Genomic DNA, 24476 nt, shown 5'->3' on the forward strand with positions numbered 1-24476 from the left:
TGTAGATAATACAATGGTGTAAAATAAGTATTGTTAGAAATGGATGATAAATTAATTAAGAAAAAAGATTTGGATAGAATATAAAAGGTTAAGATGTAAAAGATACAGAAACGAGGTAATATTAAAGTAATAATTAGAAAGTATATAAGATTTAGAGTTTACTACTGAAGATAGGTAAAGAATTGCAGAAGGAGGAATGAGGAAGTCAATAGATTGGCAATAAGGGTTGCTATAAGTTAGAATTTTTGTTTTTATATTTTTTGTGTTGTATTTTTTGTGTTTTGTATTTTCTTTTTCTTCTTCTGTTTTGTATTTCCTAAACGTTTTTCTGTCCCAGGGACCCAGGTGGCGCTGTGGGTTAAACCTCTGAGCCTAGGGCTTGCTGATCAGAAGGTCAGCGGTTCAAATCCCTGTGACGGGGTGAGCTCCCGTTGCTTGGTCCCAGCTCCTGCCAACCTAGCAGTTCGAAAGCACATCAAAATGCAAGTAGAAAAATAGGAACCGCTACAGCGGAAAGGTAAACGGCGTTTCCATGTGCTGCTCTGGTTTGCCAGAAGCGGCTTTGTCATGCTGGCCACATGACCTGGAAGCTATATGCCAGCTCCCTCGGCCAATAATGCAAGATGAGCGCGCAACCCTAGAGTCGGTCACGACTGGACCTAATGGTCAGGGGTCCCTTTACCTTTACCTTTACTCTGGGAGTCAACTTGGCCAGATACTGCGTCTTGTCTAGCTGTTCATTTTGGTTTAAGACAGGGGTCAGCAACCTTTTTGAGCCGTGAGCTGGTCCACTGTCCCTCAGACCATGTGGTAGGCTAAACTCTATTTTTTGGGGGGGGGGATGAACGAATTCCTATGCCCCACAAATAACCCAGAGATGCATTTTAAATAAAAGCACACATTCTACTCATGTCAAAACACCAGGCAGGCCCCACAAATAACCCAGAGATGCATTTTAAATAAAAGGACACATTCTACTCATGTAAAAACACGCTGATTCACGGACCGTCCGCAGGCCGGATTGAGAAGGCAATTGGGCCACATCTGGCTTCCGGGCCTTAGGTTGCCTACCCCCGGTTTAAGAGCTATTCCTTTTGTTCCTAGTTGCATCTGTCCATATGCCCTGCTGCTACCCAGTTTCTAATCCATTTGTAGACACCTCTCTCAATGGAAGCCAGGCTGGGCCTGTTGTTCTTGGGTCCTGGACACATTTGATCTGGGGTCATCTCAGCTTCCCAGTTATTTTGATGTGCATGGTGTCTATCTATGGCTCACTACATCAGGTGTATTACTTGAGAAACACAGAAGGAAGCACAGTGAGAAGACGACTTTCAAGGTCGAGCTATCCATATATGGTGCAGACCTCTCTGCCAATAACATGCCTAAACTAGGGTTGCCGTATTTCAAAAAGTGAAAATCCAGACACAAAAGTTGTTAAGCTTTTTTAAAAAGTTTGGGCCAAAGTTGTTGAGCTTGGGGGTGCCATACATCTGGATTTTCCCGGACATTTAAGTGTTTTCTGCCCGGGCGCTGTTTCCAATAGCCAAATCCCAGCTATGTCTGGGAAATTTCAGGTGTATTGCAGCCCCAACATCCACCAAATGCAACACACAGATGCACATGCACACAGAGACAAGAACAAGTAGAGGAAACCAAAATTTAATAAATTAATCTTATTTATTATCTTAATGCTCACTGATTCCAGTTAATAAATGGAGGTTAGAAAATTAAAAATGCTGCATAGGTGAGGATTAAAACCATCTGAACAGCAGAGAAAAATCAACAACAGAATTTCCACTGCTTGTATTTGTGGCATAAATTTGTTCATAGTGAAATGATGTATGCCGGCAGCTGTACCCTTTCCACAAACTGGAGGGTACTTTTCCAGGGTGGTGCCAAGTGCTTGGCGAAGCATTTTAAGGCACAGATTTTGGAACAATGCTTTCACAAGCTTCTTAAAAATTAGCTTGCTCTCCTAGCAGCCAGGTAGAGGAATGGTAGAAGTTGACCCAGAGCATACAAATTCTTATTGAAGTCTACCTCAAGACGTTAAGCACCTGATGTTGGTATATTTGGTCCAGTGCAACCTTAGAAGCACAGTCCCCAAGAAAAGTCTCCTGTGCAAACCCACAGAAATTAATGGGGGCTTCATTTCAGCTGGTTCAGCACAGGTAAACTTCTGCCCCCCCCCGGCACCTTAGAGATGGAATAACTGTTGTGACTTGTGCTGTGTGTGTGTGTGTGTTGGGGGCAGGGGAAGATTCAGCATCAGAGAACAAGTAAGGAAGTAATAGCATCAGTGCAGAGAACCTTGCAAACAGAATGCTGAACCCTTGACAACTTGTTGTAAGCATTGTATCATCAGAATCTGTGTGCAGGGGGGCGGGAGAGAAGCAACTGTTCTTCTGCGGTTGGTCCTTAAGGTGAATCAAAGATACAAGCCACACGGAAACCCGCCTGGGCCATTCTCACAGCTGCATCTTAATTTCGCTATGAGTAACCACAGAGGAATGGGACACATTGATTTCCCACGTTCAGCAGCAATGTGGCGCTCACAACACAAGATCTTCACACCTGGGGCCTTGCTGTCACAGTTTGCCATGCACACAAGGTGTGTGTTTTTTTTGGGGGGGGGGAAGAGGGGCATGAGCCTGATCCAGCAAGCTCTTATTATGTTCACATGTGACACATGACATGATCAGTGAGTGCTCATGACTTTTAGGAAGCCATAATCCACACTGCTGCAGTCAATATTACGACCGACGTACAACAGAATATTGCATATATTGTGCTGGAATGATCAAATTTTCCCCTTAAGAGGGATGCTGCTTCAAGGAGAGATGCCTGGGTTCAGAACGGCAGCCAACACCTGTCGGGATAGTTCTTGTGAAAGGTAACTGGGTCTGCCCCGCCCACCCCCAACAACCTCACAGTTTGCTTTGAACTAGTTCTGCTCAGGCCTTTTTGTGCCAACCTCTTTACTTTTGAGCTCTCGGAACAAAACAGCCAAGAGTGTCATGGTTATGCCCAAGTGAAGAGAGTTATGAAGCCTTGTTTTGCTAAGGACAGCGTTCTGAGGACCCTGGTATGAAGGAATGTCAAGTTCTACCCCAACCTGGTAGAGTGGAAACACCTTTTTTCCAAACACTGTCTTCCAGTATTTACTGCTGCCATCCAAGCATGGACAATCCTCCGTTTTCAGTGCCTCGCTTGATGCAGTTTCCTCCTCTATGCATTCGGCCTATTTCATTCTCCCAACATACTTCTATAAAGAAACCAGGAGCCATTGGGCAAAGTGGCAGAACGGTTTCCATTCATCCCTTCTCTCTTCTTCTAAAGTCTCCCTCCTACAGAACCAGGCCCCTCTACACTGGAGTCAATGGTGCATATTTTTCCTTCCAACTGATAGACATACAGCTGAATTAGGACAACGAGCTGTTTAGACACACTGTTGCAATCTAAGCCTGCAGCCACAAAGACCAGGCAGCCCCTGATCCAGCTATATCTCTCTTTGCTCCACACTCACCCATGTGAGCCAAAGGATATCCCTGTGCTTCACACACAGAGAGTTTAAACTATACATTTCAAACCATGTTAAATGCCCAGAGAGTCCATCCCCAAAACTGAGATGGTTGTTGTTCTCCAGTTGCTCATTCTGTTCAGGGTGGCCCAAGATGATGGAAGAAAAAAACAAAAACCAAATGCTCCAGTTGTGTAGATCCAGGGCTGTCTGCCTGGGCCAAGTGGATGGTCAGAAGCAGTTCCTATGGCTACTGGCTTCTAAGGGTATTAGAAGGGGGAGTTTCCAGTGTGGTCCAGAAGTACTTAAGAGTCTCTGCGTTCCTGACCAAGTACGGCCCCGTCCTCAACATCCTCATGCTGCCTTGCGAGACACGGAGCGGCAGACAGCTCGGTAGAAGCCCCGGGTGATGCGATACATCCAGACCATGTTGAGTACTTCCAAGGCTAGGCTGGGCCCAATCCAGGCTAGCTGTACACCCAGGCCCAGGCGCTCGTACTCGGGAGTCCCATACCAGGAGTAGACTTGCATGTAATAGCTGGGGATGACGGCAATCCGCACCACAAAGAAGACCACCGTCATGGCCAGGCCGTTGGCCAAGACGACCCAGGAAGTGCGTGGCCAGCCAGCTGCATCCAGAAACCACCTGAGGCAAGGCAAAAGGATTGTGTCAAATGTACACACACACACCACCCAGGGGGGCTGCCTTGGAAGATGCCACCCCTTCCTTCCACCTCTTTGAATAAAGCAAAACCACAAGTCATCCAAAGGATTATTCCAGACCTCTAGTGAGGTATGGGGAACCAAGAATTCAGCAGCATTAAATCAGCCATGGTTCTCCCAGATAGAACGATATAGCCATTTTCTCAGCAATTTCTTGAAAAGTAAGCTTTGAACGGGGTCAGTGCTATGAATTCAAGGGGGTGCCCTCTGCATCCCCCGTTAAGCTTCACTGGTTGGTGGAACACAGACCACCTATGGTAATTCCTCCAGGATTAAGGGATCGGGGTGAGCTGAGCTTCCTTAGTGGTGGCCACCCAAAGATGTTGACTGTGGAATAATAAAATATAATAATAATAATAATAATATGTTATTATTTATACCCCGCCCATCTGGCTGGGTTTCCCCAGCCACTCTGGGCAGCTCCCAACAGAATATTAAGAACACGATAAAACATCAAACATTAAAAACTTCCATAAAAGAGGCTGCCTTCAGATGTCTTCTAAAAATCAGAGAGTTATTTATTTCCTTGACATCTGACGGGAGGGCGTTCCACAGGGCAGGCGCCACTACCGAGAAGGCCCTCTGCCTGGTTCCCTGTAACCTCACTTCTCGCAAAGAGGGAACCACCAGAAGGCCCTTGGAGCTGGACCTCAGTGTCTGGGCTGAACGATGGGGGTGGAGACGCTCCTTCAGGTATATTGGGCCAAGGCCATTTAGGAAGTGAGAGGCTTTACTGTGGCTCCTTGTGAGGGGCCTGGAGAACAGCTGCTTTCCACAAGCCTGTTCCTTTTGCTATGAAAAGGATATGCAGACCCACATTATCGAATGGATTTGTGAAGGTTTGTGAAGAAGCTCCTGAAAGCATAAAAACCCTTGACTTACTCCATTAGAAAACTCACCGCAGGTTCACGAAGGGCGTGGAGAGTTCTGAGAGGAGACGGAAATTGGCAAAGTAGGGCAGAACCCCACGGCTCTGTGGGGACAGAGAGATAAACCCTGAGATGCTGGCCTCACTGCTCCCCAAGACAGTGCCAAAGGCCTTGCTTTTTCCAGTGCCAGAAGATTTAGGCAGCTCTCAGGTACCAAGCAGAGAGCCCGACCTCCCTTTCTCACAACAGCAAGGAAGCCAAGCAGAGAAAGTGTTAGAGAGCAACACAGCAGAATACCAGTACGGCCAGACTCCTTGGTGCCACCCACGCCATGGTCGCTGTGCTTTTCCATCCTGAATGATGCAAAACCATTTTAATGTCCATCCACCCAACAGGACCCTGCCAAACCTGTGCATATCTATGCCAATAGAAGCTGGTCCGCAATACCCGCTTCTTTTATTTGTGTGTTCCAAATACGTGAACTGTACCAGTTCAGCAACACAACTACGTAATACGTAAGCAACTTTACTGGGCTGGGTTGCGAATCCCTCCGAGCAAGTCCCTTACAAATGCCTGATTGCATGTCAGAAGACAGGCGCAATCTCATGGGTCCTTTCCCTGCTCAATCCCCCTTGAAATGAATCGAGAATTTTAGGGACCTCTGTCGCAGGAGGGTTATTGCTCTAGCTGACTCCATTTGCTATGAATGAAGGAGCAGGCTGGGCTGTGACCACAGGAGAACGACCACAGGGGATTCAAGAGTTAATGCTTTCAGGAAAGAGAAAGAGCTAGAAAGGGCAAGGTAATCCGCAGTGGGGGCAGGAGTCCTTAGATGTGGGCTGAAGTTATATTAATCTGGGGTAAATGGTGCTGGGGCCTGACCACCCTCTAAACCCATTTACTAGTAACACAATCTCTGCTATTGATTGTGAAAAATCTCAATTTCATTTAGCAGGACTAGCTTCCAAGTATGACAAGATTGCAGCATCCATGAGAGATTTCTTCCCACTGAATTCACAGAAGTTGCTTCCATGTAAGTGTGCAAAGGACTGCTGTTATGTTAACCTCAAGGCTCAATGTGATGCCAACATTTCCTTATCGTTTTCTAGCCAGATAAACATTCCCTTGAATCGAACATGTGATTGTTTTGTTTTAACGGCTTTTAACGGTTTTAATTTTAGGCTTTATAATTGTTTGTTCTACTGTACAGTTATATTTTAAGTAAGGATGTTTCAATGTTATTGTGCATTTTAAATATGGACTGATTTTATAGTTGCAAAGTGCTTAGAAGCCATTTTGACATATAAGCAGCATGTAAATAAATGCCTATCTAGAAGGCAGCCTATGTTATAATGGCTATTTTGCAGACGAGGTAAGGAGTATTGAGGAAACGCTACTTGCTCCAAGGTTGCTAAATCAATCAATGGCTGAGCAGGACAAGCACAGCTTGGAAGCACAAATGGATTCCTCTTGAACAGGACTCTCCACCTCCTCATCCAACATACGACAGGCACCCAGTGTCTGCACTTTCCGGAAACAGTTGAAAATATTTCTGCTCTGGCTTTATCAGCTGAATTAACAGGTCTTCCCCACGAGTGTTAAGACTTCTTGTTTTAAATGTCCTTGTTTTTAGGCCCGCCTCTAGGTGTAGTCCCAGTGGCGCGGGGCGCCAGGGCGCTGAGCCGGCAGGGTGCTGTGCGCTGCGAGGGCGCTGGAGCGATCTCTGCGCCTCAGCGCCAGGGCGCCCGACCTGCTCGAGACGGCCCTGGTTGTTTTTGAGTTTTTCATTATTTCATGTGTAAATTACCTTGCATAGCTGTCAACCCCCCGGATTTGAAGATAAGATAAGGAATTCTATGGGGTTGTCAACTCCCGGATATGAAAGTAAGGGCGCTGAATAAGGGAATTTCCTGCAAAAAAGGGGAAAGTTGATAGCACCGACCTTAAGACTGAGTTTAGGAAGCTGATTAATAAATTAACTGTGGTGGTGGTGGTTATTTCTGGCAAGGGGGAAATAATTCCACCATTTCACAAAGAGCTTAGTGATGGAATAAAGTTAGCAACCCAGATAAAAAACTTTCACCTTCCCCCTCCTCTTTAATGTGACCTACCAATGCTGCTTCTCATTATGCTTTTAAAATGTCTGTCCCACTCCCTTCCTAGCATATCTTGTTCTTTTCAACAACCAAGGATGAATAACTTGTAGTCCTCCAGATGTTGATGGACTCTGGTTGCCCTTAGTCCCGCCCAGCTTGACTGAAGGTCAGGAATTATGGGAGTTGTAGTTCAGTGACATCTGGAGGGCCACAGGTTTGCCATTCCTGTTCTAGACTACTGTGGAGCCACAGGCAGAGACTGTCTTTATACTTTATACTACTTCATTTCCATACAACACCTTTTTAAGGCTGCAATCCTAAACACACAAATTAGCGGGTCAATCTTATTTAACTTAATGGGACTTATTTCTGAGTAATCATGCTTATGGTTGCTTCCCATGGTATGTGCCCTCTGTCTCTCTCTCTCTTAAAAAAAACACCTTTTAAAAGTTCCTGGAGCATGGAAATGAAAAGTAAATCAGGAGTTCTCAGACATATGGAAGCTCTATTTCTCAGCCAACTGATCATTGGAAGCGGAGAGGGAAATATTTCAATCTGTGCTATGCTAATTCTCTTTATTTTCCCTAGTCCCGATTTCAGACCATGTCCGTTTTTGCCCTGATGACAGCCGGTTTTTGTGGGTTGGGATGGAGCGATGCAGCACCACTGAAAGCTGTAGAAGAGCAGAGTGAAGCAAAGGGATAGATGAAGAATGGGTTTTTGTTTTGTTTTTAAGAAAAAGAAAGAAGAATGAAGAATAAGAGGAAACCTCTCCCCCTCCCTCCTCCCCAATAGCTAAAGGACTCTGGAACTAACCAACACGTATCCATAAGCGTATAGCGCTGCCAAGTGGTGGCAAACGAAAAGGGAATCTCCCAATGTCCTCCAGTACCGTACTAGCAGCAACAGATCTAGAATTCAGAACACAACACACAACATACACACAAGGAAGGTTTACTGGGAGATGAGCAGGCAGGGAACAAGGTTCAAGCATGGCTAGTAACACGGCAAGGCTGACATGTTTCCACCCCTGCCCCCGTGATTCTTCTTTTAACAGCCAACCTGCAGGCAGAGATTTAAAAGGTGAAGATTTAAATGGGGTAGGGAAAAAAAGGTTTAAAAGGTAAAGGACCCCTGGGCAGTTAAGTCCAATCAAAGGTGACTATGGGGTTGTGGCGCTCATCTCACTTTCAGGCAAGGAAGTCGGCATTTGTCTGACACCGTGACGGAAGCCAGAGCGGACAGGAACGCCGTTTACCTTCCCACCACAGCGGTACCGGTGTGGTTTCGAACTACTAGGTTGGCAGGAGCTGGGACAGAGCAATGGGAGCTCACCCCGTCGTGGGGATTCGAACCCACCAGCTAGTAGATTTATGTCCATCTGCCAGCAGTGGCACAGGAGTGTGTTGGCAGTCTGGGCCATAGCTGCCAGGTTCCGGCCTGAGAAATAAGGGACTGGACCGGAAGTAGCAGACTGGAAGTAGTGCTGTCGCCATTTTGGAACTGGGCGGAGCATGCTTAAAAGTTACTTTTGATGCTGCTCCGCCCAGTTCCAAAATGGCTGCCGCGCCAGAATAAACCGGGGAAAAACAAAAAAATCCATTTTTTCGGCTGGGAACAACTGGAAAAACGGGGGTTTCCCGGGGAATACAGGAGACTTGGCAGCTATAGTCTGGGCCCCAATGTCAACTACTCAGTAGCATCCAACAATACAACCGTGGTTTTTTTTTTTAAAAAAATTGCACACACAAAAACCATTACAGTATCTTTATATTGAGACATTTACCTCTCTTCCCTCCTCCTTCACACATTTCCTACCACTGAGGAAATCTAGAAACCTTATATAGTCCCCATCACATCGTAATAATCCTTTGAAATATAGAGGGTGTTTCAGCTTTCTTCCAGAAAGTGTGGATCCCAGTATTTGGGATGAGCTTTCTTCATCCAGAACAACTCCAAGAACTTTGCGTCCTCCCCACTGTATTCTCCTCTGCCCTGCGGGCCTGCTTCAATCTGAAGCACAGTTTTCCAGCAGCTTTGCCTTTTCTTTAATGACCTTGACAAAAATTGGAATGTGAATTTCCACAAATTAAGCCTCTCAGAACTCCATAAACAACATATTGGTTGGTTTTGCTGTTTTTGTTTTAATTGGCTAACAAAACCCATTCCCACTGCATCTACCAAATGTTGTTGTTGTTGTTGTTGTTGTTGTTGTTGTTGTTGTTGTTATTATACCAAATTTGGATAATTTTGGTTATTTAGAAAATTATAAATAATTTTATTATTTATACCCCGCCCATCTGGCTGGGTTTCCCCAGCCACTCTGGACGGCTTCTAGCAGAATATAAAAACATAATGAAATGCCAAACATCAAAAAACCTTTCCGTTAAAATGTTTAAAAATTGGGTTATTGGGTTAAATACATATTTCATCTCAATATACACATTTCTAAATATATGTTATCCTAAAAGAAACATTTTTAATATGTTGTGGCATGTTTCTAGGTAAGGACTGAAACCAAAACTCAGAGAAGTGCAAAATCAGAAAGATTGTTGAATTCTGATCTGGTCTGGGAAGTGTGGATTAGGTCTGCAATGGAATTGAGAGATTGAGGTTGAATCCTGACAAGACAGAAATTCTGTTTGTGGGGGACAGGAGGCGAGCAGGTGTGGAGGACTCCCTGGTCCTGAATGGTGTAACTGTGCCCCTGAAGGACAAGGTGCGCAGCCTGGGAGTCATTTTGGACTCACAGCTGTTCGTGGAGGCGCAGGTCAATTCTGTGTCCAGGGCAGCTGTCTACCAGCTCCATCTGGTACGCAGGCTGAGACCCTACCTGCCCATGGACTGTCTCGCCAGAGTGGTGCATGCTCTAGTTATCTCCCGCTTGGACTACTGCAATGCGCTATAAGTGGGGCTACCTTTAAAGGTGACCCGGAAACTACAACTAATCCAGAATGCGGCAACTAGACTGGTGACTGGGAGCGGCCGCCAAGACCACATAACACCGGTCATGAAAGATCTACATTGGCTCCCAGTATGTTTCTGAGCACAGTTCAAAGTGTTGGTGCTGACCTTTAAAGTCCTAAATGGCCTCGGTCCAGTATACCTGAAGGAGCGTCTCCACCCTCATCGTTCTGCCCAGACACTGAGGTCCAGTACCGAGGGCCTTCTGGCGGTTCCTTCGTTGCGAGAAGCCAAGTTGCAGGGAACCAGGCAGAGGGCCTTCTCGGTGGTGGCGCCCGCCCTGTGGAACGCCCTCCCATCAGATGTCAAAGAAAAAAACAGCTACCAGATTTTTAGAAGACATCTGAAGGCAGCCCTGTTTAGGGAGGCTTTTAATGTTTAAGAGATTATTTTATTCCATTTTTCTGTTGTAAGCCACCCAGAGTGGCTGGGGAAACCCAGCCAGATGGGCGGGGTATAAATTATTATTATTATTATTATTATTATTATTATTATTATTATTATTATTATTATTAGTGTTATTGGATTGAAATAACTTGTGATTTCCAGAGTTTTGTCTGAGGGCACATGAGGCCATCATTCACTTCCTGGATGAGAGATCACTTGGGAACTGCATGTTTGCCACCTTGGGAACAAGGATATGGATGCAAGTAAGTAAGTAAGTAAATAAAAACTTTACCAATGGGTAACTGAGAAGAGTGAGAGTGAATTGATGGAGGATGCAAGAGACTCCCTGGCAGAAGAAGCAGGGCTTCAAATTCACTTCTCACAGAACTAAATCGCCGGATGAAATTCACCAACTGGCAGCAAAAAAGAAAGTGCTCTGCTGTACATCACAAGTGATTGTGTACTTTTTTTTATAAAAAAAAAGGTATTTAGACACCTTTTATTCCACTTTTGCACCTAAAAGCTGCTCAAAATGACTTACAGTGAAGCTATAGATAACCACAATAAATAAAAACAATAGATAAACAGCACAACAACAAAACAGAAAACATAAAACAAGCAAACAGGGCAGCAGATAACACACACCAGTATGTTTTTTTCCCTTCACAGCCTCAGCTGCAAAGCTTTTCTTTTTTCTGGGCAGTCCAAACTTCCCCTTCACTATGAGATGGGAGGTGGGGAAGCACAAGCTCCTGTGTTTTGTTTTAGGGTGATTCTTTGGGGCCCAATCTACTGGGAATGCCTCAGTATAGAAGCACCTTTCCTGTTCACTTGAATGGGTCTTGGGTCAGGGCGAGATACATAGCTGCCAAGTCTCCCGTTTTCCCTAGGAAAACCCCTTTTTTACTTACCTTTTCCCGGTGGTCCCCCGTATCACTTCGTCTCCCGTTTTTCTCCGTTATTTTCTCCTGCCGGCGGCCATTTTTTTCTTTCCAATTTGCCCTTCTATGGGCACCCAAAATGGCCGCCGCCAGCTTCAAAAGTCGCATCTACGCATGTCCGGAAGTGCACAGACGTGACTTCCGGTGTTGGCGGCAGCCATTTTTGGTGCCCATAGATGGGCGGAGTGACACCGGAAGTTGCGTCGGCACACTTCCTGACATGCGTACAAGCAACTTTCGAAGCCGGCGGCGGCCATTTTGGGTGCCCATAGAAGGGCAAAGCGACACCGGAAGTTACATCGACGCAACTTCCGGTGTCAAATGGCTGCCGGTCCCGGATTCTGCAGTCCGGAACTTGGAAGGTAAGGCCAGATATCCCCAGTGGCATCTGATGGCAGCAGGCCAAGGAACAGAAAGGCAAACTTTGGCTGTGCTGAGAGGAAAGGCAAGCTTCCCCAGAAAACTTCTGCTACCAGCCTTGGGCCTTTCTAGCCTGCCCAGTGAAATGGGGGACAGGATACTTACCATACAGCAAGTATCCAGACGTGACAGCTATGTTCAGCTTGACGAGCCAAGGGTCTCCCCTGCAAAGGATGAAAGATTGGGAAAATGATAAGAGGTGAGGGATCTGCTTCTGGGAGGTGAATCTACCCTACTTCGAATAGGTGCCAGTTTCTTTCTTTCTTTCTTTCTTTCTTTCTTTCTTTCTTTCTTTCTTTCTTTCTTTCTTTCTTTCTTTCTTTCTCACATGCAAGAAGCACCACCTGGTGTTAGATGAAAAAGACCTCTCTGACTCAGTAAGAGAGGCTGGGCAAAAATTGACGGTCCACTACAATGCACTCTGGGTCTATCCAGATCAGCAGTCTTTCATACCGCCTGCTTGCAGAAAAAAGACACCAGGCCCTTGCTTTGCTCCATATCACCATGAAACATCTTCAGGTCTTTCTTTCTTTCTTTCTTTCCACGCTTTTATATTTTACATGTTTGGTTTAGACTAGTGATGACTGGGAGGGGTAACTTATGACCCTCGATACCAGGGGTTGCCAACTTGTGCCTGGAAAGGCTTTCACTGGTGCCCCAGACTTTGAGCTTTCATTTTTTTAAAGAAGAAAGTCAGTCTCCAGTCCTACCTCCCACCCCAACTTGAAGAAAGTTATAAGGCAAAATGTGGAGGCACCACCTCCAAAATTTCATTCAAATAAGAATGAATGTCGTGCAGCTACCTTCAATATTTTCCCTGGTACTGAGGAATGCTCCCTGTTCCATAAACAGCAACAGCATCTCTCTCTCTCTCCCTCTCCCTGTGTAAAACCTGTATTGTGCGAACTCCACAATCAAGACTAGTAGGACATAGGTGACTTCCCATGGAAAGTGTAAGGTTGTTAGGGGTGACTTTATCTTTAACACTGAGGTCCTTCTCTGAGGGCCTTCTGCTGGTTCCTTCACTGTGAGAAGCAAAGTTACAGGGAACCAGGAAGAGGGCCTTCTCGGTGGTGGCGCCCGCCCTGTGGAATGCCCTCCCATCAGATGTCAAGGAAATAAACAACTATCTGACTTTTAGAAAACATCTGAAGGCAGCCCTATTTTGGGAAGTTTTTACGGCTTGATGTTTTTATTATGTTTTTAGATATGCTGTAAGCCGCCCAGAGTGGCTGGGGAAACCCAGCCAGATGGGCAGGGTATTATTATTATCATTATTATTATTATTAACAACAACGTGTTATGCTATGCTCCCCATGGCAGCCATTTTGTATTACGGCAAATCCTCTCCCCACAGCAGCTATTTTCTGTCTGGGACACCCAGAGCTCTCACTGTTCCAAAAAGGATGGTGACCAGTGCTCCATATAGTGTCGCGCTACAGCATTTCCCCTCATCCCTCACCATCTGCCATGCTGGCAAGTACTGATGGGACTTGCAGTCCATCAACTTCTGGAGGGGCATAGGATCCCCATCTCTAGAAGAAAGGGAGGCTGTTTCTCCAGCAGTCTCCCCCCCATTCTTTCTTGTTGAAACTGTGTAAAACACACCCACACACCCATGGGTCTTTAAGATGTCCCCTCACATATTACAACTGACCGAAAGGATTGGTGTAAACTAGACAATAGGAGCTAGTTGCTTCTGTGGGAGACAGAACAAAAAAAGAGAGAAGTTGTAACAAGGTAGGAACAAAACCTGGTCTTTCCCCCAACCTTGATGTTGGTGACTGTGGTTGCGCAACCCTCAGGTTGAGGGCTGGTCTGGGTAACAGCCTTATATTACCACAAGGACATACACAGCTAATATCCTACATGTAGCTGGTGAATCCAAGACGGGTTGAACATAAGGTAACAGTGGGCTGCGTGCTCCAAGATGGTGAAGTCCACTAGTCAGGGTCATGTGTGTGTTGGTGGGAAAGGAACAGAGACCGAAATGCCTGCGGAGCTTTATTTAGGGACTCACTTAGCCAGCCCTGCTGAGGAGTAATGTGAGGCTGGAAAAAAGGCATGGAAATGTGCATTGCAAGCAGAGTGGGAGGGAGGAAGGGAGGAAGGGGATATGGCTTAGGCAGCAACATAAACACCTCTTTAGGCCCATTGCCAGCCCTGGCCCAGAAGCTGTGCCCCCGCCCCCTCCTGCAATCCCAAATCTCAAGGAACACAAGGGGCTATTCTTCCCCGAGACAAAACAACCCTTCATGCCTTCCTAGCACAATGTGTCCCATCAAGCTCACATGCACCAGTTCTTCCTCCTTCTCTCTCTCTCTCTCTCTCTCTCTCTCTCTCTCTCTCTCTCTCTCTCTCTCTCCGGGGAGGGCAGACTTGACGAATCTACACATGCCAGCCTGGACAGCAAAGCGGTCAGAGGAAGCGTGCAAGCAAGCCAGGAGGGCCTTTCCTTCTTACCAGATAGGGTTGGCATTTACAGCATCGTCAAACCAAAGGATGCAGAGGCAGAAGAGCCCGACTATCACAGCATGGAGGGTGGACACACATCTAGGGAGGAGGATAGGACAGGGTTACCCCATGACTGCAGTGCTCGTGTCACTCTCTTCCCCCCCCTACATGCGCACTCATGTACACATTCACATCTCTTTCCTGCAAAGCAAGCGATGCTCCAAGGCTTCTCATATGCTAAGGAGTGGGGGTTCAGGGCCGTCTTACCCATAGGCACTAGGGATGCAGGGCACCTGGGCGTCAGGCTCTCAGGGGCGCCTGGCCGAGAGTCCGGAGCCCGAGAGTTGAGTCTGGGAAAGAGCCCACCCGTTGGTCAGAGTGCCACGGCGGGCTCTTCTGCTGTGGGCGGCTCTATGCCGCGAGTTCGGGGGCGACCGAGCCAGCGAGATGCTGAGGCGGCCGGCTGGCTCCGCCCTCCTGTGCGACTGGGACTGGGGAACTGGGGGGTGGATCTTTGCACCCCGGCGCCGCATATGCTTAAGACGGGGGGGGGGTTTCTTCCACTGAACTGGCTGAGAGTGTGAGACAGAGCTGCAGGACTCTTTCCATCCCCTCCCCCCACCACTTAAGACACTATACCTGGAATTCCATTCGTTCTGCTTGACTGATGGAAGGGTGGAATATCTGGAACTCAGCGACAAAGATAACTGTGGGCTGACAGCGGAGAAGAAGAATTGGAAGGCCACAAAACTGCCAGCCACAATACAGTAGCCCAGGCGGGTAGAGTCCTCCATTGGTTCCCAGCAACACCTGCAAGAAGACAAATGTGTATGGGTGTGTGTGGAAAGCAGGGGGGGGGGAGAGATGCAAAACAGAGATGGGGGACCCTACAAATTCACTAGAATCATGTGTTTGGAGGAAATAATATCTGTACTTGGCCCTGCAGTTGATTTTTCTGAAGTGACAATAGCTTTGACCATGATCTTGACACTGAATAAAAGTTTATTAAGTATAGTAGTCACAGAATCATAGAATTGTAAAGAAAAGGTAAAGGACCCCTGGACATTTAAGTCCAGTCAAAGGCGACTATGGGGTTGCGGCACTCATCTCGCTGTCAGGCCAAGGGAGCCGGCGTTTGTCCACAGACAGCTTTCCAGGTCATGTGGCCAGCATGACTAAGCCGCTTCTGGTGCAAAAGGACACCATGATGGAATCCGGAATGCATGGAAACACTGTTTACCTTCCTGCCACAGAATTGGAAGGGTCCCTAAGGATCATCTAGTCCAACCCCCTGCAATGCAGGAATATGCAGCTGTCCCCATAAGGGGATCAAACCTGCAACCTTAGCATTATTAGCACCTCACCAACTGAGCCATCCAGGATTAACTGACCTATCCAGGAGTCTGCCGAGGCCCAGTAAATTGTCAAATGGTTTGCCAAAAAAGAAAGAAAGAAAAAAGGTTTGAGAACTGCTACACCAGGAGTAGCAGAGAAAGCCTTTTTGGTCTCAAAACTGCATAGCAAAAGGCACTGAACTGCTGCCTGGGTTGAGACTAGTAAATGGTTGATTACACACAGCCCAGTCTCTCCAGTTTACTCTGCCATAGGCAATATTACAAATAACTCATAGTCTCAAACTTTGAAGGACTGCAACTTCTGTCCCACTCGTTGATTGATGCAGCCACAGATATGGAGCCGGTCCTAGATAGTCCCATGGATCTGCAATTTTTGTGAATTGCAAGGCTGGAACATTTGGTGATATGCTTTGCTATGGCACATATATTCCCACTGTAAGAACAGGGTGGGAGTGCCCACTACTGGGCTGACAATTCACTGCATGGACCAAGCGGTGGTGGTGGGGAAGAAGAAGTTCAGTCTCTGATATATGGGGCAAAGTTAGGCTTGGCCAGTGCGTCATAACACCATAAGGATCAAGCGGCTGCATATGGTGTAGCTTAGGAGGCATCGGGCGTGTTATCTAAAGGAATTGCAAGTATGCCAAAGGGATAAGCTTCACTCAATCTCCCACAGGGGTTTATGTACCCAGGACAATCTAAGCAGCAAGTGACATGCAAAACTTTCAAAGGTGGGAAGATGCCCTGAAGACCCCCCACATAGAGAATATAGGTAAGCTAGCTGGTGACGTCCAATTGGACGACAGGTTCAAAATGCTGGCAGAAAGAAGTAAAAGGGGAATCAGGCAAGACAAGAGGGATCTGTAAGAATAATGAGATTAAGAATACCAGGGAAGAAAAGAGCCCCTAAAATGTAAAGGAGGAAGATCCGGGGGGAAATGGGTGGAGAGAAGGAAAGCAGGATATTTCTTAATATCCAAAATGCAGAGTTTTGGTGGGAAGAACCTAAAAATAGAGAAGAACAGTAATTTTGGTTAGCAAGAATCAGCCACGATAAAATGCACAGAAAACAAACCTGTTGTGTCGAGAGCAGCTGGCAAGGGTCAGGAGACTTCCTGAGCTGCGCAAGAACAGGAGCAGATGAAGTGAAATACTGTACAGTGTAGAAGTGAGCTTGGGCTTAGGATCAGTGGGATGAAGGGAGCTAAGAGAGGGAGGAGCGAAGGAGTGAAGCACAGAGGAGGCTGAAAAACTGAAGGAAGAGGTAAAGGAAAGGAAAGGAAAGGAAAGGAAAGGAAAGGAAAGGAAAGGAAAGGAAAGGAAAGGAAAGGAGAGAGGAAGGCGGGGATAAGAGGCAAAAGGTTCCAGAACTGACTGAATAAGAGAGAGGAGAAGGCTGATGGAGAGGTGGAAGAAAGTTGCCTCCAGACTGCTACTTAGCAGAAAAGGGTCAAATGCATACTGGAAATTTAGGTTTGCATAATTAAAGTGGATTAAAGCACTGTCACAACAAATCCACTTGTAAAAAACAGCAGCAAACACACGGGGTTCGTGCAGTTAGGAAATGGGTGGCAAAATGCACTAAGAAGTGTGTGTTCGTGACTGACAGATGGGAAGACCTTTGTGCTAACAGATTTGGGTGAATGCTTGATAAATAGCTGGCATTATACAACACCAGTGTAAGTAAATCGTGTTGAATGCTCAATAAAAAGATTGTCTGAAGCGGCCCTTCTTTTCACAAGATCGTCACAATGCAGGGAGAATTTGACCAAAGGTAGGAAGTTGTGTGGAAAGAATCTGGGGGTACCAGGCTGGGTGGTCAACATGAATGTAGAAACTCCCAAGAAAGGAGAGAGACAGGAGTATCATCAGAGACGAAAAAGTGATTCTCTCAGAACTAGAGAGAAATGAGGAGACAGGACTAAGGGGTCAGCAGACAATAGCTTCAAGAGGATGGGAGTAAATAATGAATTTTCACGGAAGGAAAGTTTAGCCAGCTAGAGGCAGAGGAGCGGCCTGGTGGCTACTACGGTAAGTGCCCTCCAGTAGCTGAAAGCAATAACTTGTTTTACCATCTCTGGCCAGGCTGTTAAATCAAGCTTGGTAGCAGAGAGACTAATCTTATCAGATAAGAGCAACTTTTTAGAGAACATGCTGCCCCACCACACCAACTTGTCTGTCTCAGAACCCACATTCCTTCCAAAGGAATCTAGAGCACATGATCGGTCCATGCACAGCGCAAGCCAGGTATTTGCAATCGCACAGCTATTTCTTATCAACTGAAAAGTCAGCCAATATTCCCCTGCAGCTCCACACAGCAGAATTAAATTGGTAGTGTGGTAGTCATGTTGTCCTTCCAAAAAGCATGCCCATCAAATAATAAGGGCAAGAGTGTTCCTCTCAATGGATTGCCCAGGTCTCCCGGTCTCCTATCCGGCTCCTACATTTGGCAGTTCTCTATAGCTTGGTGTCAGACCACTAGTTTGCCTAGTCCAGTCCACTACTTTTCTCTCCAAGGTAAAGTGGCACCTCTGGTTAAGAACTTAATTCATTCCGGAAGTCCGTTCTTAACTTGAAACTGTTCTTAACCTGAGACACCACTTTAGCTAATGGGGGCTCCTGCTGCCACTGCACCGCTGGAGCACGATTTCTGTTCTCATCCTGAAGCAAAGTTTTAAGCCGAGGTATTATTTCTGGGTTAGCGGAGTCTGTAACCTGAAGCGTTTGTAACCTGAAGCGTTTGTAACCCGAGGTACCACTGTATTGGGATCTTTCCCAACTCTGCTATTGGAGCTCCTTTAAGTGGAGGTGTACAAAATGCTGCCCTAAACAAAGATGCCCCCATCTGGGAATCAAATAGGCTGTGGCACTGAAAACGTACGTGTGTGTGTGTGCGTGCGCAAGCAAGCAAGCAAGTTGGTAAAATTCCAGCCGTGTTTGCCATTTTAACCAGGGGTGAGGAATTCCCCTGCTGGGTGGTTTGTAATATGGCACATATAATGCAGAGAGGCACCCCAAATCATATGGAAACTACAGCCTATAGGAAGAACATTTCATGTGAATGAATTATGAGTGTCAGAGAGGACAGTCCTGAGCTTGATAAACTAATGGTCTGACTAAGGCAGCTCCCTATGTTCATATAGTAAGTGTATTTGAGAACAACAAAATACTTGCCAGGTGTTCAAAAACATATGTTCATGTTGGAAACCAGAGGAACATGAAACTGCCTTGAAACCAACATGTGTGTTGCAGCATGAGGAAATGGGCATCTGCTCTTCACTGGCAGACTTACAATGGGTGCAGGATTTCTAAACACACACACACCCATGTCCTCATATGCAGAGGTCACACAACTGCACCTGGTGTCTGCAAAGTTCTCTCAAGGGCATCTTGCACAGAGATCTGGATGCAGAGCAGAAATGTGCTTGGCTGGCTTTATTTCTATGTTTGCTGGTCTGGCCTGGCCTGAATTGTTTGATCAAGGTGCATCCTGTTCAAAGCCCAGATTCCAGGAAGGAGTTGTAAAGGCCTGCCACAGGACAGGGCAGCTGGAGATTAAGGCTGCAACCATATGCACATTTAAACAGTGACTACTCAGAAGTCCCATTGATTTCATTGACATTTATTCCCATACTAGAGGATTGCACCCTTAAAGGTAAAGGTAAAGGGACCCCTGACCATTAGGTCCAGTCGTGACCGACTCTGGGCTTGCAGCGCTCATCTCGCTTTATTGGCCGAGGGAGCCGGCGTACAGCTTCCAGGTCATGTGGCCAGCATGACAAAGCTGCTTCTGGTGAACCAGAGCAGCACACAGAAACGCCTTTTAGCTTCCCGCTGTAGCGGTACTTATTTATCCACTTGCACTTTGACGTACTTTTGAACTGCTAGGTTGGCAGGAGCTGGGACCCAGCAACGGGAGCTCACCCCGTCTTGGGGATTCGAACCGCCAACCTTCTGATCGGCAAGCCCTAGGCTCTGTGCTTTAACCTACAGCGCCACCCGTGCCCTTACTTGTTAGCAACTCTCATTTAATTCAGTGGGGTTGACTTCTGAATAAACAGACCCAGGATTAGCTCGTACAGTTACTTTACGACAAATTTGTGAGTGTGATAACAAGAAAAAACAACCCTGAACTGGTTCTAAAACAGTGCAACAAGGTGTGCTGTTGACTACCCAACACATGTCTGTTCAACCTTTCTGACTGCCCCCTCATTGAAAAAAAGTCAAGCAAGACCAACAGCTTCTCTAGGAAATCTGTTCTGAACCGAACCCAAACCAACCTCCTTGTGATTCATGGCCATTGCTGCTGTTCACATAGGGAATGGCTATTCCCTCTCTTCTTTCCGAAATTCTTTAAAATATTTCTGAACGAAACAGCCTAATCTTTCCCTCTTAATCTTCTTTCCTCCGGGCTAAACATTCAGAGCGCCTTTGGTCCTTCTTCCATAGCAGCGCTGGCATCAAGGGTGGACACCTTCAGAGGCTCATGCCAGGGCCAAGGCTTCACTGCCATTCCCTGCTGCTGCTGTTGCTCCTTCTTGCTGCCCATTCCCCTGCCCTCATTGAGTGAATAGGCAGTGGCGGACGGACAGAAGTAGTAGTAGCAACAGCAGCAGCAACCACCTCCATTCAGCTTGCCTTCCTCCTCTGGCTTGCTGTGTTGAAGACGACACAAAGGAAGAGGACAAATGAATGGGTACTTGCAGCAACTACCAGGTGGCTCCACTCAGGAACATCTCGCTCAAGGGCCCCTCAAAACCTGAAGCTGCCACTCTTCCATAGGATTTGTCTTCTGACTCAATTATTCTCAAAATGCTCTCTTGCAAGATGTGCATCTTCCACCTGTGGTTCTCTGACCTGAAGACTCCTCCCAGTCAGTTTATGGGTCGTACCAGAAGTGGCACTGGAGTTCCAAGGTTAGGATGCTCAAAATTTTCTTTAACAAAAAGCAGCTGGGGAGTGCCAGTCCAGAGTAGGGACCACAGGGGAAAGGGGTACAACCTTCTGAACATCATTCAACCCAAATGGATAAACGTACAGGCACACAGGAGAACTGCTCTGCAGCAAAGAGCACACACTTAGTGTGCAAAATGTCCTTGCTTTAATCTCTGGCATCTGGAAGTACAGCTGAAGTGATGGTAGGGCTTCATATAAGGCAGTTTCTTAGCTACTAATTTGCCAGCATCCTCCTGCTTTGAGTTGTGTCGCCAGCACGGAATTTTGCAATAGATTTATTCCGCTTCCCAAATGATTGCAATTAAGGCTCCTGTTCATACAAGCTGACGTCCACCACCTACGCATCTCCCAAAAGGTTTTGCGGTTTTGTCTCTTTACCCGACATCTTCTGTGTGCAAAACACGTCTTCTACCACTAAGCCATGTCCCCTTCTAGTAGGAGGAATCTATACCCCTGAATTTGAGCGGAGGAAATTGGTGTAGTGCTATGGCAATCATTCCATCAAGAGAAGCTTTTTCAGCTTGCCGTACGAAACTATCCTCACTTTTAGCTCTGTGTGCTGTTTTTTTTGGGGGGGGTGGGTTTTCCTGACACACACACCCCAAGTCAATTTAGAGGAGGGCAGGGGGAGAAGAGGAGAGAAAGCCCCACTGTGCCAGCAGAAGTTCTTGCATGAGCTTCCACCACTAGTTAACAGTGTTTCTCAAACTTGGGTCTCCAGCTGTTGTTGAACTACAACTCCCATCATGCCTAGCTAGCAGGACCAGTGGTCAGGGATGACGGGAGTTGTAGTCCAACAACCATTTAAGCAAGTGTGACACTAGTCAAGCCCAAGGGATACGACAGGGCCATTCTTATGCATATTATACCACACATGCAGGTCCCTATGCCCTGGGGTGGTTTTGCTGTGATCTATTGAGATGAGGAGCCATGCAGTTCCAAGAGACAGGTGGGATTGCGAGCATGGCTCTATGCCATATCCAAGCCCACATGCCTTCCAGCTGCTGTTCAGGTGTGCCATAAACCCCTGCATTAAGATTTTGTCAGGTGAGGGCCTGCTCTGCATACCACCTTCCCATGAAATAAAATCTAGTTTTAACTGAAGTACTGGTCTAACAACTACTTAATTGTGTAAACTGCTGCTGGTTTTTTTGTTTTAATCTGTTTTATCTGAATTGCTCAGCTCAGCCATGTACTGTTCCTAGATTGCCGTTGGTTTTTTTTATAAATGGTTTGCTTTCAGTTATATTTTATGGTTTAAAATGTTTACGTAAGCCACTGTGGGAGAGCTTTGCCATCAAAGGCGGCAGGCAGTATATAGATATTGCAACAGAAATAAATAAATAAAAGCAAATAGCACCTATTTTTGCTATGGCACTTCAACTGAGGAATTTCCGCCTTCAGTACCATGGCACATGCCAAGCTCTCTAGTCAAAGAATCACAGGAAGCAGGATTGGGGGAAACTCACGTGCAAGGTTTCAGAGAGCTGCTGCCAATCAAGGTAGAATTCTTAGCATTATAAACAACGGCCTGACTCGGCAGAAAGTAATTTTTTTATGTTCTTGGACACATCACAGTACCTATCACCTAATAACCTTTGGAATTTCTTCCAGTCTTCCAGGTCTCAGATGAATGTTTTAACCCGTGCGATGAGCCTTCATATGTACACGTCAACAGGTCGGCTTAAATTTGCTCAATCGTTGACATACAGTCCAGTTCTGTGCATGCCAACCCAGAAGTGAATCCCACTGAATTAAAAGGCTCTTATTCCCAGGAAAGTGTGTCTAGGACCACAGCTTAAAGAAATGTCCAAAGTCCATTTCGGGGTCTAACAACTTTGGGTAAAATCATAAAAAAGCTCAACAACCTCAATCCTTTGGTCGGCCCCCACGGCCCTTCACTTCATCAAATCTGGCCCTCTTTGGAAAAAAAGTTCGGACACAACTTAAAGCTAAATAAGTAGGCTTTACGCCTACACATGCTGCTGGCTGTTACAAAGCAAGTGATCTCAGACTTATTTACATTTCCAAAGGATTCCACATACCGTATATAGGGGAAAGCATGTTCAGCCATACAGCTACAGCAGTAAAGTTATTTTTTCTAGAGAATATGCTCCCTGTGCCTCTATACCAGTACTTTACCAGCTGCACTGGCTCCCGGTGGAGTACAGGATCAGGTTTAAGGTGCTGGTTTTGACCTTTAAAGCCCTATACGGCCCTGCGGGACCGCCTCTCCTGGTATGCCCCACGGAGGACCTTAAGGTCCACAAATAACAACATTCCGGAGATTCCGAGCCATAAAAGGTGGTTAGATTGGTCTCGACTAGGGCCAGGGCCTTTTCAGTACTGGCCCCGTCTTGGTGGAACGCTCTTTCACAGGAGACCAGGGTCCTGCGGGATTTGTCATCTTTCCGCAGGACCTGCAAGACAGAGCTGTTCCGCCTGGCCTTTGGGTTGGATTCAGTCTGACCCCTGTCTTAGGCTGCATTTTAAATGAGGCTTTATTTTAAATTTTAATATTGTATTTTAATCTGTATTTTAATTAATTGTTTTCTTTCTTTTATGTCTTATTGTGATTTTATTGGTGTTAGCCGCCCTGAGCCCGGTTTTGACTGGGGAGGGCGGGGTATAAATAAAAATTTATTGTTGTTATTGTTATTATTATTATTATTATTATCATCATCATCATCATCATCATCATCATCATACAACTTTACTTGCTGGATTGCTCTGTTAAGGATGCTCTGAAACACACATGCAGGCAAAACATACTCAGGGCTTCTCCGTCCTCTTTGAGGCTACGGTTCCCTTTGCCATGAGACGCGTCTCCCTCTTGCCACGTATTTGCCATAGTAATTCACCCCCAAGGTCCCAGTTTACCAGAAAGGTCGAGGCGCCAATTCTCCGGCTTCTATTCATTCAAACGGGATGGGGAGGTAGGAGATATTATCGCGGAACCAGAGAAATATGCCCCTGGGCCGGTGAAAGATCGTTAACTGCACTCCCTAAGAAGAGTGTGCTGGATCAGGCCAATGGCCCACCTAATCCAGCATCCTGTTCTCACAGTGGCCGACCAGATGCCCATTATGGGAAACCAGCGAACAGGATCCGAATACGAGAGACCCTTCCCGCGGTTTCCAGCAACTGGCATTCAGAAGCACAGCTGCCCGTGTGCCTCCAGCAGCTGCGGAGGAGGCGGAGCACACAGGCCCCCCCCCCAAGTTGCCACCGTGGCCACCGGTAGCCCTCGACAGCCTTCTCCTCCACGGAAATGCACAGCATATCTCTGCAACGCTTTGGCTTCCTTGCGCAATAGCGAGAGAACAAAATGTCCTTCGCTTTAGGGGAAAGGGGACTCTGCTTCAGCCTGTATTCCCCGCTAAACGCTGCCCATTCGAAGCAAGACCTTGGCGACGCCTCACCCCCGAAGCAGGACGGTTGGCGACGGACAGAGCCTCTCCAAAAGCAGGCTCTGCTCCTGCCCCGCCGCGGTGAACAGCTCGCGGGACCCACCTGAGACCCAGCCGAGCCCCTCCAGCTCCCGCTTGCCCGACGTCCGAGCTTCAGTCCAGCCGCTTGGGGGTCCCCGCCTGCCGGGGTCTCGCGCCTCAGCCTCCAGCGCCGCCGCCGCCACGCGCAAAGGCGCACGCACCTCCCTCCGGCCGCGCCTGCTTCTTTGCGCAGAGCTACCGAGACGCCCGCGACGCGGCCGGGGCCCCAGGCAGGCGACACTCCCCCCCGGCTCCTCCTCCTCCAGCCGGACCACAGGAGGCCAGCGCCGCCCCCCATCC

The 24476-nt window shown here is 47.0% G+C and overlaps 1 protein-coding gene across 2 annotated transcripts; it reads right to left on the reverse strand.

The window, feature by feature from the left end:
- Positions 1 to 1658: 1658 nt before the first annotated feature.
- On the reverse strand, positions 1659 to 24449 carry LOC118097880 (TLC domain-containing protein 4). 2 transcript variants are annotated; one of them, XM_035141170.3, is made up of 7 exons: positions 24199 to 24449; positions 15014 to 15184; positions 14384 to 14473; positions 12026 to 12084; positions 8025 to 8119; positions 5143 to 5216; positions 1659 to 4166 (listed from the first exon to the last, which is right to left on the reverse strand). In XM_035141170.3, the coding sequence occupies exons 2-7, from the start codon at positions 15166 to 15168 to the stop codon at positions 3875 to 3877; spliced, it is 765 nt and encodes a 254-aa protein (XP_034997061.1). In that variant the 5' UTR covers positions 15169 to 15184; positions 24199 to 24449; the 3' UTR covers positions 1659 to 3874. The 2 variants fall into 2 exon arrangements, with proteins under 2 accessions (XP_034997061.1, XP_088514694.1); XM_088658568.1 differs by lacking the exon at positions 8025 to 8119 and having other exon boundaries at positions 24199 to 24446.
- Positions 24450 to 24476: the final 27 nt, after the last annotated feature.

This window comes from Zootoca vivipara, chromosome 15, assembly GCF_965207765.1.
Source record: "Zootoca vivipara chromosome 15, rZooViv2.hap1.1, whole genome shotgun sequence".
Classification (NCBI taxonomy): Eukaryota; Metazoa; Chordata; class Lepidosauria; order Squamata; family Lacertidae; genus Zootoca; species Zootoca vivipara.

Coding starts and splice junctions, on each gene's coding strand:
- LOC118097880 (XM_088658568.1), bottom strand. CDS start 15,168: ATGGAGGACTCTACCCGCCTGGGCTACTGTATTGTGGCTGGCAGTTTT. Junction 5,217..12,025: donor GTCTGGATACTTGCTGTATG/GTAAGTATCCTG, acceptor CTGTCCCCACAG/AGCCGTGGGGTTCTGCCCTA. Junction 4,167..5,142: donor ACGCCCTTCGTGAACCTGCG/GTGAGTTTTCTA, acceptor GCCTTGCCTCAG/GTGGTTTCTGGATGCAGCTG.